The sequence below is a fragment of the Sus scrofa genome, chromosome 8 (genome assembly GCF_000003025.6).
Source record: "Sus scrofa isolate TJ Tabasco breed Duroc chromosome 8, Sscrofa11.1, whole genome shotgun sequence".
In the NCBI taxonomy this organism is placed as follows: Eukaryota; Metazoa; Chordata; class Mammalia; order Artiodactyla; family Suidae; genus Sus; species Sus scrofa.
The window spans coordinates 73,950,802-73,968,448 of record NC_010450.4 but is presented as its reverse complement, the minus strand read 5'-3'; the positions used below and the strand labels follow the sequence as shown (position 1 = coordinate 73,968,448).

The 17,647-nt window shown below is 44.3% G+C and overlaps 1 protein-coding gene across 3 annotated transcripts in view; it reads right to left on the bottom strand.

Annotated features, from left to right (window-relative positions):
* FRAS1 (Fraser extracellular matrix complex subunit 1) overlaps positions 8,995-17,647 on the bottom strand; it is a 457,087-nt gene continuing 448,434 nt past the window's right edge. For 2 of the 3 annotated variants that reach the window (XM_021100604.1, XM_021100605.1), the window contains exons 71-73: positions 16,565-16,770; positions 14,762-14,908; positions 9,007-12,668 (exon numbers count right to left, since the gene is read on the bottom strand). In XM_021100604.1, the coding sequence (XP_020956263.1) occupies positions 12,075-12,668; positions 14,762-14,908; positions 16,565-16,770 (947 nt within the window). In that variant the 3' untranslated portion in view covers positions 9,007-12,074. Of the gene's footprint in view, positions 12,669-14,761; positions 14,909-16,564; positions 16,771-17,647 lie in introns of all 3 variants that reach the window. The other variant, XM_013978814.2, reaches the window with a different exon arrangement.

The window sequence follows — 17,647 nt, the reverse complement described above, 5'->3', positions numbered from 1 at the left end:
GCCACACCCAACCACACAAGCACCGCCCCCATTCCCAAGCCCTTGCTTACCTACCTCATGGCTGCTCACATCCTATTGGCCAAAGCAAGCAACATGACTGAACCCAGAGGTGAGGAGAGGGAAGTATCCTCTGCCCGTTGTGCATAGGGCAGGGAGGATAGTTCTGAGCAACCCATTTTAGCAGCATACAGAGAGGTGATGGGAAGGAACTGGGAGCTAGCATATGGTGAAGCTTTGTCAAATGGAACAAGGACAACTAAAGAAGCCCCCACATACAATATTCAGACCTGGGGACAGGTAGAAATATTGAGGGTCTCAGGCAGACTGTTAGGCACGGAAATAAGAGTTTCCTTGGGGGAAAAACTCAACCAACAAATGAAATATTATTTTGGCATTTATGACTACAAAATAATCAACAATTTAGCTAATATTTTTTAAGCAGTCACTATATGCCAGGCACCGTTCTAAATACACACACTATTTTGTTTAGTTTTCACCCCAATCCAATGAGGTAGTTCCTATTCTGGATCATTTTTAAGAGGTGCATACACTGTATGGTTGAAAAAAGACCCTAGTGCAAGGTCAAATAGCCAGTAAATCATGTAGTTGAGATTCAAACCCAAGCCACTTGATTCCAACATACTTGACTGCCATGTCCTTTTTATAAATCTGCATAAAATGCCAGGAGGTTGACCCAAGCAGCCCCTGAGGAATGAGGGGGAGGAGACAGGACTAGCCAGCAATCTAGGCAAAACCACGCTTAGGTTCCAAATTGAAACTGTCTTATTACTCATGAGCCTCGTCACTCTGGAGACAGGGAAGCCACAGAGACTAAGTGGGTGCAAGTGTTTTGGTCTCTCCCATTTCTGAAAGTAAATGAACAGCAGGGATAGTCTGCTTTGCTCCCTTATAGGCGGTAATAGGAGAGAGGCTGGTGGTTTGACTCTTCTGGCTTCTGTGATTCAAAACTCTGTATCTGATTATGACGGGTACATATGGTAAGCAGAGTAATCCCCCCCCAAAGATGTCTAATGTAACCCCTGGAATCTATGAATCGGTTATGCTACATGGCAAGGGGGAATTGTGGTTGCGGATGGAATTAAGTTTGCTAATCAGCTGCCTTTTTTTTTTTTCTTTTTTCATATTCTTTTCCATTATGGTTTATTACAGGGTATTAAATATAATTCCCTGAACTCTATAGTGGGACCTGGTTGTTTATCCATTCTATACATAAGAATTTGTATCTGTAAGTCCCAAACTCCCAGCCACCTTCCTCCCCCCTCCCCAGCAACTACAAGTCTGTTCTCTATGCCTGTGAGTCTGTTTCATCTGTTTATGTTTCATAACTAAGTTCATTTATGTCATATTTTGGATTCCACATATAAATCTAATTAGCTGACCTTAACATAAAGAAATTATTCTGGATTATCTGGACCAAATGCAACCCCAAGGGTCTTGGAATGGGGAAGAGGGAAGCAGAATCTGAACCAGAGGCACACAGCAGGCACAGTGAAAATCTCAACTGGTCATTGCTGGCTTTGCAGATGGGAGTGGGTGGTGAACTAAGGCACACAAGTGGCCTCTAGAAACTGGAAAAGGGAAGGAAGTGGATTCTCCCTGGGAGCCTGGAGAGGGCATGCCCTGTGCCAATGCCTTGATTTTAGCCTGGTGAGACCTGTTTTGAACTTCTGACCTCCAGAACTGTAAGATAATATGTTTGTGTTGTTTTCAGCCGCTAAACAGGTGGTAATTGGTTGCAGGAGCAAAAGGAAACGAATATGACCCTTCTCTGGGCATGACCTATGCTGGGTGTTTGCTGCTGTCTTCCAAGCAGTCCAGTTGAGATCATCCTGTGAGAGCCAAACATTCCTTGAATAAATATCATGGTCGTTGCCAAGAAAAATTTAAGAGGGAAAAGGAGGTAGTTCACCCTTGTCAGTTGATACATTTTCAATAAAATAGTCAAATGGTTAAAAAATCAAAAACATTTTAAAAAAGATATATCAGAGAATCTTGCTCTTAACCCCTCACCACCCACCCTGTTCCTTCTGCTCTCTGCTGCCCCCTGCAGATAAACAGTTTCCTTAGTTTTTTTAATATATCCTTCCATTATTTAAGCAAAATGAAGCAAAATGAATACAATTTTAATTTTTTCCCTTTATTACACAAGAAGCAGGAAATTATTTGCAGTTCTGTACCTTGATCTTCTCAATTACTTTATTGATTTTTGATCAAAGCAGAGGTGTGGATTTACATCCACCAAAATTCTTCGGCAAATATTTATTGGCTGCATGCTACCTGTAAGACACAGTGTTAAGCATTATGGAATATGAAAAGGAAATAATGAGACAGGTCAAATATCAATGAGTTTACAATCTAAATGGAGTCAAGACAAACTCATGTGAAACTACAGTTAATAATTTGTGATGCTTTTTAATTTTCGTATGTAATGTTAGATTCTGGGAAAAGGTCTTGAAATATTGTAGCTATAGAAGAGGCACCCTTAGAAGACTGGGACAGTCACCAAAGAAGCCAATGCAGCTTGAATGCTTTGAACATTGTCATTTTAATGAATTTTTGCTTCTTAAAAAATTTTATGTGCCCCATAATTCTCAATCATGGTGTAAGGTTGTATTACTTCCATTGCTGATATCCTGAGAAAAGTTTTAGTGAAAATATTAACTGGAAGAAAAAGATTAGGACTAATGAATTGTCATCTAGATGTTTGTAATATTTTTAAAACTTATTTTTCATTGTTATTTCCCCCAACATTCTTTTTTTTTTTTCCTCCCACTGTACAGCTTGGGGACCCAGTTACACATACATGTATACATAATTTGTTCTCCCATTGTTGTGCTGCAGTCTAAGTATCTAGACATAGTTTTCAGTGCTGCACAGGAGGATCTCATTGTAAATCCATTCCATGAGCAATAGTTTGCATCCGTTGACTCCAAGTTCCCGATCCCTCCCACTTCCTCCCCCTCCCCCTTGGAAACCACAAGTCAATTCTCCAAGTCCATGATTTTCTTTTCTGTGGAAAGGTTCATTTGTGCTGTGTATTAGATACCAGACATGAGTGATATCATATGGTATTTGTCTTTCTCTTTCTGACTTATTTCACTCAGTATGAGAGTCTCTAGTTCCATCCATGTTGCTGCAAGTGGCATTATATCATTCTTTTTTATGGCTGAGTAGTATTCCATTGTGTATATATACCACATCTTCCTAATCCAATTGTCTGTTGATGGACATTTGGGTTGTTTCCATGTCTTGGCTATTGTGAATAGTGCTGCAATGAACATGTTGGTGCGTGTGTCTTTTTTAAGGAAAGTTTTGTCCAGATATATGCCCAAGAGTGGGATTGATGGGTCATATGGTAGTTCTATGTACACATTGCTAAGGTACCTCCATACTGTTCTCCATAGTGGCTGTACTGGCTTACATTCCCACCAACAGTGCAGGAGGGTTCCCTTTTCTCCACAAGATTTTTGTAATTTTGGGTTCAGTTCATCTATAGTAACTTACTGTTAGAATGCATTTTTCTTCTAGTCTTTCAGCAGGATAATTCATGGTGCCCCCTGTAACCAGTGCAGGAGCTACTTTGACTCAGAGCAAAGTCACTGACAAGGACTTCTGTGTAAGAGCAGTGGTTCTCAAAGCTAGGTCCCAGGATCTGGGAACTCACTGGAAATGCAAATTCTTTCAGACCCTGCCTCAGACCTACTGTGTAGGCAGCTGTCTAAGTGATTCGGATGCCCCCTAGAGTTTGAGAACCACTGGTCTAAGAGGACATCCTTCTTTAATTTTAATTTTAATTTTAATTTTTTTGCTTTTTAGGGCCACACTCATGGCATATGGAAATCCCAAGGCTAGGGGTCCAAATCGGAGATGCAGCTGCCCACCTATGCCACAGCCACAGCAGAGCTGTGTCTGTGACCTACACCCCAGTTCATGGCAACACCAGAGCCTTAACCCACTGAGCAAGGCCAGGGATCGAACCCACATCCTTATGGATACTAATTGGGTTTTTACCACTGAGCCATGGCAGGAACTCTGATACCTTATTTTTCTTTGTTTGTCTTTTTTGCCTTTTCTAGGGCTGCACCCAAGGCATGTGGAGGTTCCCAGGCTAGGGATCTAATCAGAGCTCTAGCCACTGGCCTACACCACAGCCATAGCAACGCCAGATCTGAGCCGCATCTGCGACCTACACCACAGCTCAGGGCAATGCTGGATCCTTAACCCACTGAGTGGGGCCAGGGATCGAACCTGTAACCTCATGGTTCCTAGTCGGATTCGTTAACCACTGAGCCACGATGGGAACTCTGACATCCTTCTTTAAGTGGAAGAGGAGCTGCAATGGAGAAAGGAGGGAGGTGGTCTTGCTCGTAAAGCCAGTGCCTCAGAAGCTCCCCATATTTCTAGATCTAAAGTGGTGAGTATTGTGCCAGCAGAGAAGATAGGATGATGTTCTGCTTTTTGTTTTGCATTATAATTCCTGCTCCCATCAGAGACCACCACAAAAAACTATCAAGTCCCACTTCATTCTGGAAAATTCTAGGATTAGCGGGGGGCAGAGGATATATATCGAGAATCTGTTATTTATACCAGACATTGAGTAAGGCACTTGGCATACGTGGTCTTATTTCATGTGTACAGGATAGCTTACATTAAGCGTGATTACCTCTATTTTGCAAATCCGGAGACGGTGTAGAGGGATTCATTAACTTCCACAGGTTGTGTTCCAGCTGGATTTATATCCAGAAGGAAATGAGTAACAGGTGGTGTTTACATGTAGGATTTGTTTTAATTGTTCCAGGTTCAGGGTTTAACCTCTTTGATTTTACTCTGGCTACTTTAAAATAAAATGCACTCTTGGAGTTCCTGTTGTGGCTGAGGAGAAACCAACCCTACTAATATCCATGAGGATGTGGGTTTGATCACTTGGTGGGTTAAGGATCCGGTGATGCCGTGAGCTGTGGTGTATAGGTCACAGACACTGCTCAGTGTTCCAGTCTGGCATTGCCATGGTTGTGGTGCAGGCTGGCAGCTACAGCTCTGATTTGACCTCTAGCCCGGGAATTTCTATATGCCACAGGTATGGCCCTGAAAAGCAAAAATAAAATAAAATAAAATAAAATATTAAAATGCATTCTAACTGCTTTTTGAGTTTTCCCAGTTATAATGACTGCCTAATTCCCACTGTTTAGACTAGAATCATGCTATAGTAAAATTATAAAATTAATATTTTTCCCTCAAAGGATGAATTCTCTCAGAAGATAATGTTAGGTGATAAAATGATAATAATGATAAATATTAGGATCCTAGAAACCAGGTTTATAGTCATCCAGACAAAAAAAAAAAATCCAGATGATTTGATGGAATTTTCAACCATTCTGAATACATTGAACTACTGTATAGTTTTATAAGAAGCTAACTTTCCTATATCATCTTTTTTTCTCTGCTAAACAGAACAATTTGAGGGTCAAATATAAGATTTTAGAGCAAAGCGATTGAGGCGTATTTTGAAAATATGGTAAAATGTGAGGAAAAAACTCATCAAAGCAGATTTAACTGACCAAGTGCTTGTGGTGGGTACTGAATATGTTTCCTCTTCCATGGCGGTACGCTGAGCTGGCCTGGCATGAGAGAACCAACTACTAAATTTTCAGGAGTTTTGCAAGCAAACATAGCCATTACTAAAAATTGTATCAAACACTGGAGATCTGGTGGTGGCTCAGCGGTAACAAACCCAACCAATATCCAGGAGGACTCGGGTTTGATCCCGGCCTCACTCAGTGGATCAAGGAACTGGCATTGCTGTGAGCTGTGGTGTAGGCTGGCAACTGTAGCTCTGATTGGATCCCTAGCCTGGGAACTTCAATATGCCATGGGTGCGGCCCTAAAAAAAAAAATAAAAAAAGAAAAAAAATTAAGTAAACACAACTGAATAAATTATGTTAATAACAAAGGTATTAACCTTTTTCTTTTTTTTTTTTTTTTTTTGTCTTTTTGCCTTTTCTTGGGCCGCTCCCATGGCATATGGAGGTTCCCAGGCTAGGGGTCCAATCAGAGCTGTAGCCACTGGCCTACGCCAGAGCCACAGCAATGCAGGATCTGAGTTGCGTCTGCGACCTATACCACAGCTCATGGCAACGCCGGATCCTTAACCCACTGAGCAAGGCCAGGGATCGAACCCGCAACTTCATAGTTCCTAGTTGGATTCGTTAACCACTGCGCCACGACGGGAACTCCCAACCTTTCTAATTACTACCTTCTACTACTTTGATGTTTTTGAGGTTTACCTCTACATTATTATGTCTACTGTATCTGTGTGGGAGAAATGCTATATAACCTTGTCTTCCTGTATATTTCTTCCCATTTCCATGTTCAGTGAAGTTGTGTTGGTTAAATTCAGCCATAGTGAAGTACATGCAACACAAAAACTGTCAAATGCTTCAAAAAAGTTGGTCGCGAAACCCTTATCCACATACCACTGATTATAACAATGGGCCAATTTAAAATTAAGACATGGGTTGAGTTCAAGTGGTTAATTATTTCTGATTTATATTAGAAAGCTATAACTAACTGGCAGTGCATTAAGGACTGCATCAGAGGTCTGGCAGAAGAGAAACAGTGAGCCAAAAGAGTTTGAAGGAAAAGTTTAAAAAGGGGGCTCTCTGGAAGTGTGGGCAGGGTGGAGTTCAAGGGCTCATGGGGTGATGAAACCGAGGACTAAGGGCAGCAGGAAAGCATGGCTACCTCCAGGTGTGCACAGGAGGGAGGGACAGTGTTATCAGAGCCTTCAAGGTCAGGGACGGCAGGAGGGGGCTGCCCAGCAGGACTTGGGAGGCAGGCACTGCCAGAACCACAGCGAGGCAGCAGCAGTGGGGGAGAGACACCCCTCAGCCTCTCTCCCATGGTGTCTCCACTTGGTCAATCTCAACCAGAAGCCAAGGGTGCAAGGGAGCCGTGGAGAAGCAGTCTCGGAAAGTCCGTTTCCTGGAGCATCAACAGGGCAGAGAGTCGGTGTGAAGGCAAACAGAATAAGCAGCACAGGGACTTTTGTGAGTTACCAGCATGGAGCACTGGTTCATTGTGGACACATCCCTTTAAGTGGGACTGTTTTTTTGTTTGTTTGTTTGTTTGTTTTTGCCATTTCTTGGGCTGCTCCTGCAGCATATGGAGGTTCCCAGGCTAGGGGTTGAATTGGAGCTATAGCCACCGGCCTACATCACAGCCACAGCAACATGGGATTCAAGCCACGTCTGCGACCTACACCACAGCTCACGGCAACGCCGGATCCTTAACCCACTGAGCAAGGCCAGGGATTGAACCCGCAACCTCATGGTTCCTAGTCGGATTCATTAACCACTGCGCCACCACGGGAACTCCAAAATGGGACTGTTGAAGGGAGACCTCGTGAAGCTTTTTTTAAAAAAACAATTTGTAGAAACTCTTCCAGAGTCTGGGATTCTAATAAACTTTTGACTTATGGGTCTTGGAGCATGGTAGTCTTAAACCAAAATGAGCCTAGGCATAAAATTCTGCTAGTTTTTTTAGAGAGAGGTGCAGCATGGATCTAACTTGTATCAATCAAGGGACTAAATTTTTTGTGACAAGCATGAAATCCAAGTCATAGGAACCTCGGCCCGTTTTTAAGCAACACCAATCTGTGCTTGTGAAGGCCTTCTGGTCAAGAATGGAAACTTTGGGATTCATAGGGAAACTTCAAAGACAATCACCCAGGACATGGGCCTGTGCCTATTTGACAGGGTTGTCACCAGGCCTGAATGAGATAGAGAAGGTGAAGGAGTCATGGCTCTTGACTGGCAGATGCCCCAACATACTGACACTGTCCATAGAATTTTACCTGGGCCACTAGTTACTCTCACTGTGCCTTTTAAAGGGCACCTAGTTAGTTACCTCAAGGCCCATTGGGGAATAGAATCTCTGTTACATCTTAATATGACACTGAGATGTGTAATACCGATATTAGACTATTTTTAACATACAATATTAGCAATTTCATGGGGATGAATCTAGTAAGATGTTCTTAATAGCCTTCCTCTCCTGCCCTCATTATGTTTCTTCAAAACCGTCATCTGTGAGATATTGCAAAATTGAAATGAGAACCCATTCTCTGCCACTTGCTCCCAAGTTTCCTAGATTTTATGGCCACGAACTTTCAGGTCTCAGGAAACATTGTCATAGCCAGTCCTAACAAGTCAGAGATGTGGTTCCTGATAGAGCTTCTCCAGGGGCCCGGGAGAAACGCACTCCAGGGCTTAGAGCCTGCTTTAGGCAGGGAACCATCACAGGAAAGGGTGAGGAACTGAAGTTTGCGTGAAGCCTGGGGCAGCAGCTAAGGAAATCCCAGGCTTGGTCATGGCATCTTTGCTCTGGAGCTCATGAAAAAGCACTTTTTCACGTCTTGCTGAGTTTGCAAATGTGCCATCAAAAGGTGCCCGCAGAGCCCTGCCTGGTCCCTGTCACTGGTTTCCCAGAGGGGACAGGCACTCAAATAGACAGGTCTGCAGAATGCCTGGGCTCAGTTTCATTCTGACTCTGCCAGTTTTTCCTGCACAAGCCCCCCAAATTCTTATCTGGCGCTTTGGTCATCTTCGGGGTAAGTTACGCTTAAATCTTTGTGTGTGCGTAAAAGGACCTAGCCATTTTCACACTATTTCAAGTGTCCTGGGAAGATCTGATGATATAATCATCTTATTCTATTACCCATGGAGATTTTAATTATTCCTCTTTGTCCTGGGGCTTCTCCTGGTTGCAAAAGAAGAACTACGGTAATTTGGGGCTAGGTAATTTATTTTTCATCTTGTTCTCAGCACAGTTGGTGAGTGCCTCAGCTTCAACTCCTTCAAAGGGGTTTTCTCTAAAAACATTGTATCTCAAATGTTGGAATGATTTTGCCATCTCAATGGCACTGTCTTATGTTCAGGAGAGGAAGGCTCTGATGAGATGAACAAGGCAAAAATGACAATCAGACTGTCATTTATTAATACAAATTTATATAGTGGCATATGCTGTTGGAGAAATCAGAAATTCGTAACACACAAATTGGTACTGGAAATACAAAAATCATTTGAGAGTCAAGAAATCAGGTTGACAGCACCACGGATGTTTTATTCAGTCTGAGCAGTTGTGCAGTATCCAAGAACAATGAATACTGATAGGACACTGAGACTGAATATCCTAAGACTGTGCAAACAGACCCCATCAGTCTTTCTGCACCTACCCGTGACCACCAGGAGGCCTGGGGCACAACCAAGGGCAAAGGTGCAGACTCTTCTTTCTTTTGACCTTCACAGCCAGCAAACAGCCATCCCCAAGGGTCTGTTGTTCCTTCTCACCTAAAGGCATAGGATAAAAGGTTAGTAACACACGCACACACACACACACACAAGGCATTAGTGAGCGAGTTAGAGAACTCGAAAGGGAAGCTTTGACTGCAATAGAAGCCCACATCAGTCACCAAATTATCTGCTTCCTCCTGTGACGTATAAAACACAAATGAAATGAAAGATTCTATTATCAGAGGGGTAAATCTCAGCTCTCCATTTCTGAACACTTTCTGTTTCACAAGTGTGTGTCCACTAGAGGAGTGTCAGCATTTGATAGAGGGTACGAGGTGAGTTGGGGGGCAGGCGGGAAGGGAGGCGGGACTATCCCAAGGACTCTCCTTTCACACAGACAACTCACTCTCTCAGGGTCCTCACAGATGCTGCCCCTGTCACTCCAGAACATTCCATGGAGGCTGAGAGGAGCGCTCGGAGATCAGTCTTCATGCCTTCCCCCAGTGGGTCCCTTCCGTCAGCTGTCTGCAGGCACCCCAGCCATGAGTCCTGCTTAGTGGGGCTGGAAGGGCTATGCAAGAAGACTACTGTAACAAGTGGGAAGTTGCTGCTTCAGGGGGCAAGCATTCAGGCACCCTGGAGCCGTTATAAACCACAGGCCAAGTCAAACATTGCTCCACGAGTGATTGGCTTCCTGTCCTTGCAGAATTAGCATTAACCTTCTAGGTCCTTCTCAAGAGGATTCCACGCTCAGCTGATGAGCTCTCCAGTCATGAGACACCAATTCCGGGTGTTCATGGGGCCCGTACAGAGGTTCTGCCCCCCAAACAACCAAGCTGGTCTCAAGTAGCACCTGACCAGTCAGGATTATCAGGTTCTGGGCCCGGTCCCCCCAGGATGCTAAGTCAGATTTTCCTCGACACGCCCTGCTCTGGACACTGACTCACAGTCTCACCTCCTGCTCATGTATTATTACTGCCAGATTCATGCTTCAGTCAAAGGCTGCTTCTTTGTTCCAATGAGATTATTTCATAATCCAAAGAGAAGAGACAGGTTTTTTTTTTTTTCTTTCTCTGCTTGCCACTCTCTCTCCCCTCACCTCCCTAAATGTATTCCTCTCTCACTCACCCGGGACACCCTTCATTTATTTACTTAACAAATCCTCTGGTGCGCTTGTCTTGTGCAAGGCACTGCTGAAAAACCAAGGCACGGCTCACACCCGCCCTTCTCTCAAGGACCTGGGAGTCTGGCAGAGATGCCTACAACTTTCACGGTACTTTTGGTACCAAAATATTTCCAGTGCGGAATGTTCTCGAAGAGCTTGGGTCATGATAACACAAATATCACACAGTGTGAATGCTCTGTGATTTGTTCAGCAACTAGGGTGGGCCGTGCATCAGGAAGAGAATGTGTTTTTTTACTCCCAAACAATGGAATTGTGCTTCCAGTTTAAAACCATGTGACATGCAATACAGCAGAAAACATAAACACAAAAGCAAGCGGTGTGCACACTATACACATCATTAAGCTGCTATTTGAACACCAGGTCATTTTAAAGCCATGTGCTCCTGGCCTCGTCATGTGCCGATATGATCAAATAAATGCCTGAGCTACCCAGAAAAGAACCCCCAAAAGAGAAATCCCTGAAATCCTGTAGCAGAAATGGTGCCTTTATCTCTTAGACTAGTACTTTATCTGCTGTGAGTACTAGTCAGCAGCTATTACTTTTTTTCACTCTGGCCTGAGCTTTCTCCTAATTTGCTTTATTCAAATGTATCACGGACTTTTCTGATACCTTACCAAAATAAGGCCCCCACAGCTAGCAAAGCTCAGGGCTTGTCTGGTATTGGACTGGGCCAAGCTTGGGGTAGCAGGAACCTCAGTGGGCATCTAAAGCATCAGGCAATGCTGAGTGGAAAGGCCACGGTGCATGCTGCCCCAGGAAGGACTTCTGGGGGTGTCCTGGATGATGCAGCCTAAACCAGCGGGGAGCCAGGACAGCCCCCCCACCCTCACCCCCACCCGGGCCTAGGGTGCAGTGCCTCACTGATGTGCTCTGAGGTGCTTGCCAGGTCCCTCGTGTCCCTGGGTTTCAGTGTCCCCTCCATTAGGTGTGGCGGGGTGTTCCACCGTGCCTGATGCCTGATGGGAGAGGCTGAGGTTTCTCCTTGGAGCTGGGGAGAACACTCTGAACCTCCAGGCGAAGAGGGCTGGTGATGCAAAGGACAATCAGAGGCCAGGGAGCCAGGCTGTCAAGAGGGCACAACGAGCAGACACAGAGGTTGTGCTGATCAGCACAATTCCGCGTGGTATCTGGGCATCAGCAATCTGAATTCTGCTGTCCGGAGGAGGCCCAGGAAAAGCCGGAGCCGAAGAAAGCTGGAGGTGGGGGAGAAAACCAGAGGCCCTGCATCCCGCCCCCACCCCGCGCCCCCCACCCCCAGACCACCTCCCCAGCCTCTGAGCTCAGCCTGCTGACCTAACGCCTGACGCAGGCTTTCGAAGGGCGCAACGAGCAATGTGTCTTTGCTGAGACCAAGAACTGCTTCCCGGCCTTGGGGGGGGGGTGGTGTGGGGGGGTGTCCCAGTGGTTCTTTGTTTAATGAGGTGGCTCAGTTGTGAGTTGATGCATGTGATGGGTGCCCTCAGAGCTACAGTTTTCCCTTTTGTAACCGGTAAGATTATAAAAATACCAGTATTTTGCCCCGCTTTAGAAAAATGATTTTAGAAAAAAAAAAACAAAAAACACATGGGCCTCCTCCATTAAACTTCGGTTCCATCCTGTAAATTGTTGTGAACGCGGACTTCCAGATTCAGTTTCTTCACTGTAGCGCCTTTGAAGGCGTAGGGCCCCGCAGGCTGGCCGAGCACGTTGGCGTTGCGCGCGGTGCGGTACTGCCGGTCCACGTTTTTCTCCACCCTGTCCGCGCCCCTCTTGGGCACCTCCACCTTGGTGTTCAGAGGGTACTCCTCCCCGAGGTCCGCTGCGGGCGGCTTCTTCCTCTGTTTCTGGCATTTCCTGGTGATGAAACAAGCCACCAAAAACACCAGAAGGAGGAGCATGATGGCCGCGAGGGCGCTGCCGATGGATGCCCCGGTTTGGGAGAGAGAAGCAGCTGTAACTGGCTCTTGCATCTCCAGATTCAGAGACTTCATGTTGGTGCCGTTCTTGACTTGGTCCCCTTCGTTGTCATAGATGAGGGACTCGTCAAGGGTCAGCCAGCCACTGGGGTCCACCAAGTCCCTTCGAGGGCGCCTCAGAGGGGCGGTGAGAGAGCGCTGGACCCTGGGCCCTGAGATCGTGTCGGGGCCAATGACGTAGATCACCTGCAGATACCACTGGTGTCCTGCTTCCACCTGCAGCAGGAGGAGACGGGGAGACAAGCCCACAGGTCACTGGTGCCGAAAGACCACCTCTAAGGAAAGGGATCCGAAAGACAACTGCCCACCATAAGCCTCGGCAGATAAATGGTTTCAAGGAAACCACTGGCCACCCCAGTGTTCACGGCAGCACTATTTACAACAGCAAAATATGGAAGCCATCTAAGTGACTGCCAACAGATGAATGGATCAAGAAGGTGTGGTCCACATATAAGGGAGTATCACTCAGCCATGAAGAGGACATGACAGCAGGGAGGAACCCAGAAGGTTATTATGCAGAGTGTAGGAAGTCTGACAGAGGAAGGCTAATACCGTATGATGTCATGTATATGTGGCATGTAAAAAACAAAGCAAACACAATGGAAACAGACTTTTAGATACAGAGAACAAATGAGCGGTCACCAGAGCGAGGAGGGCGTGTGGGGGATGATAAAACTACGGGAAGGGGCTTAAGACATACCAACCTCCAGTTATAAAATAAATAAGCCATGGAATGTAATATACAACATAAGGAATATGGCTAATAAGGCTGTAAGAACTTTCTATGGGGAGAGATGGTGACTAGATTTAGCACACTGATCACTTCATAGTACATGCAAATGTCAAATCACTATATAGTACACCTGACATTAACATAATATTGTATGTCAAATATATTTCAATAAAAAAAGAAAGGAAACGGATCCACACAAGAAACTTTTGCTTTTAGAGGCATAGAATCAATCAGATCATTACTGGCATCCTTTAAAAAAATGTCGACGTTAAGACTGTGTGGTGTATTTAAAGATTAGTAAATACACCAGTGTAACTGTAGCAAAATAAATCAAGCTTTTAGTGAAGTTAAAAAAAGAAGAAAAAAGAAAAAAGCATGAGCAATGGTTCAGTTCTCTATGAACAGAGAACTGAACTGAATATTTTGGGGTTCTATTTCATTTCCAAACTAAGGCAATCTTGAGTCAAATATTCACATTTTTTTTTTCAGTTTCCCTATCTTTGCATGGAGTAGCTCTAAGAATTTATCTTTTTTTTTTTTAAGCTAAGTAATTGCTTATGATTTGTTGGTCTTTATTGATGGGAGTGGAGTAACAGTAATAACCATAATTGTTCCCAGAGACCTTCCGTTGTTTTTCTGCTAATTTTCTTTTTATCAATGAACTTAGCTAAAATAGAGTTATTCAACAAATGTACACTCAGCACCTACTCTGTGCATAATACATAGAAACTCACAAAAATTTTCTAAACTTCTTGGAGCATCTCCTGAGCAGTTATGTCATCAAATATTTTATTTCCCTCTCATCTATCCCCATTGAAACCCTCCATGACTTTTATATAACTTCTGAAAAGTGATAATAATTCTGAAATCCTAAGTCATGGCTTACTATTTGGAGATAGGGAAGAGTAGAATTTGATCTTGGAAGTTCATGTTTTTTACTGGGAGATAAGAGTATTTTTGTTTATAAAATAGTAGTAATTCTTGCCGTTCTAACTGACTGGATTGTATTTATGATTTTGTGAAACATTTCCACATGCCTGTGAAAATCAGCTGGTTCAGCACAGAGCTATGACAAGTGACCACATGCGAATTAAAGAATTTGGTTATTGCTTTGGTCTGTTGGAGATGGATGTGAAAGTTCTGGGTGAATGATAAGCTTAATAAAATAAACAAGACCTGCCAGCAAGAACGCTATAAAAAAGAAACTGACATGGAAGGAAACTGACATTGTGGCTCAGTGGTAACCAACCCCATGAGCATCCATGAGGAGGCATGTTTGATTGCTGGTCTTGCTCAGTGGGTTAAGGATCTGCTGTTGCTGTGAGCTGTGGTGTAGGTCACAGATGTGGTTCAGATTTGGAATTGCTGTGGCTGTGGTGTAGGCTGGCAGCTGCAGCTCCAATTTGACCCTTAGCCTGGGAACTTCCATATGTGGAAGGTGTGGTCCTAAAAAGAAAAAGGAAAAAAAAAAAAAAGAAGAAGAAAGAAACTGACATTGAAGAGATAATGTCATCCTCCTTTGTGCAACCTTTAAAATGATCTTGGTCTCGTGCTTCTCTCCTTCTCCCACACTCACCTTATAGAGCGCATCGACCTTCAGAGTAAATCCATCCACTCCGGGCATGGTACTGACCACGTGGAAGTCAGGCAACTCGGAAGCAAAGTGGGCCTCGAAAGGCACGTCGTGGAAGTACTTGTCAGTTACCTCTGGCTGGCTGCGGTCCTGGGATTCCAGAAAAAAGACACAAGGTTTATGAAGGTGGCACCACTGATCTGGCCGTGGCTGTCACTGGGAGGAGAAAGGTACACTCCATGCATCCTTGGGGCTGGGTCCAGAGAATACATACTATTGGAGCCCTCTCCTTAAGCTGACCCTGCCTCTGGGCACCCACTGCCCTCTCCAAGGGAGAATGCTTAGCGGTCTCTGGTGATCCCGAGACACATGAGTGAGATAGCCTAGACCAACACTTCTCAAGCTATTTGGCCCCAGGTCATGGAAATTAGCACCCCCCACACAAGCTTTTATTTTATGTGGTTTATATCTGTCAATATTTACTGTATTAAAATTAACATTATAATGAATAATTTTTAAAATGAAAAACATGTATTGACTAAGTCATTTGAAAATAGAAACGAGAAATGCATGACGTGTTAACACAAGTAACATCACACCCACCTCCCAAAAAGAGAGCTGGCCTTGTTTTACATCTTTGCAAATCTCTGGAAAAGAACTGCAGTCTCACAACTGCTTCTGTATTCAATCAGTTGTGATATGTTGTTTTGACTGAAGTATCTGAAGAAAATCTGGCCTCATCTAGCTATGTAGTTAGAGGAGGGAGGTTTTTGTTTTGTTTTTTGGTTTTTTTTGTCTTTTCTAGGGTCACACCCTTGACATATGGAGGTTCCCAGCCTAGGGATCTAATCAGAGCTGTAGCTGCCGGCCTACGCCACAGCCACAGCAACTTGGGATCTGAGCCACATCTGTGACCTATACCACAGCTCACGGCAACGCCGGATCCTTAACCCACTGAGCGAGGCCAGGGATTGAACCTGCAACCTCATGGTTCCTAGTCGGATTTGTTAACTGCTGAGCCACGGCAGGAACTCTGAAGGAGAAATGCTTGAATGTCTTTTTCAGATAATTGTGGATATTCTTTTTTGATATCAAATCAAAATTCGCTAAATGATATTTTTGAAAGGTTAGTCACAGTGGGGAATGTGAATCCATGTACAATACACCTTCATACTCTCTGCACTCATGAGGGAATGAGTATGAAAACAGCATCATCAGAGTCTTATGAAAGTAGTTTTGGGTTTGTGGGCTCCCTGAAGGAATATTGAGCATATTTATGGGTCTCTGGGCTACATTTTGAGAAACACTGGCTTAGACTTTCCTCTTCAGTAACAGCTGGTCTTGTTACCCACCATAACCTCTATATTTGGCATTATGTCCTATATTTGGCATTATGTACTATTAAGAGGACAGAAACAACAACAAGAGCATCTGTAGAAAACTCTCAGAAAAAAAAAAAAAGAAGAAAAAGAAAAAAGAGAGTTCCCGTTGTGGTTCATTGGGTTAAGAACCTAATTAGGATCCATGAAGATTCAGGTTTGATCCCTGGTAAAGTGGCTCAGTGGGTAAAGGATCCGGTGTTGCCGTGAGCTATGATATAGGTCGCAAACACGGTTCAGATCTGGTATTGCTGTGGCTGTGGTGCAGGCTGGCAGCTACATCTCCGATTCAACCCCTAGCCTGAGAACTTCCATATGCCGTGGGTGTGGTCTGAAAGAAAGAAAGACAGAAAGGTGTCAAGAGCGGGGTTTTCAGCTGAGGAAATCTACTGGTGAGTCCGCCCTTTAACGCCAGCAGTTAGCATACCAGCAGCAGGAATCTGTGTTTGAGGTGTTTGTTTGGCTGAATGCATCCGTACTGGGGTCCTTCATTGTAGATCGTCCCCGTGGGGTCAAAGAAAGGCACGTAGCCATCCTTGCCCGTGCAAAGATAGACTTTCTCCAGCTGCAGTTTGTAAGCAGAATTCAGGTTTTGTTCTGGATTCCAAAGTACTCGGCCATAAAGGATCTGACCTGAAAAGATTGTGAGGCATTAATTAGGTCAGACTTGAAGATGAAAGAGAAAAAAAAAAAGATGTCAAGGATAGAAAGGATTGAACATGCTCTTGCAGAGTCAAAAGTACCTTTCTGTGAAGAGCTGTGTGGTCCACGTGCCCCTAAAATACACATTCATTCATGTACTGCTTCCTTCATCAGTGAGCATTTACTTAGGTATCTAAGTTATGGCAAACACTGTTACGTGCAAGGGACACAAAGGTGAGTGAGACCCAGCTGAGAGGACAGACATCAAAGCAAAGCACCTGCTAAAAATAGCTAACATTTATCTCAAACTCATACTCTTTGCTAGGTACTGTACTGTCCTTCCTATGGCAGGACTGCTGTTGGGCTCAATTTTATGACAAGGAAATTGAGTGGTTACATGACTTGTTAAAAGTCACAAAGCTGAGGGTGGGATTCAAAGTCAAGGTGCTTTGCCTCTAAAACCTACACTATTAACCAAGACAACACTATGCTGTTACCACAATAGAGGAAGCTACATGACATCCAATGAGCAGACCACTGAGCACAAAAGTCTGCCTGGGGAGAGGTATGGAAGAGTTTAAAGTGGAGATGACCTTTGAGCAGGATCCTGAAACATGAGTAGGCATTTGTCAGCTGGAGCATTTCAGGTGTGTGTGCGTGGGGAGGCGTGGGGGAGGCTGGGGAGAGCATTATAGGCAAAAGCAAGTCCATGTCCAGAATATGGAACGCTAGAAGGGTACCAGTCCTGGGGTAGCTACTTTTCCTTAGAGCCTGCTAGGCATCAAGTTCGTTCGTTCGTTCGTTCTTTCTTTCTCTTTCTTTCTTTCTTTTTTTTTTTTTTTTTGTCTTTTTAGGGCTGCACCCACAG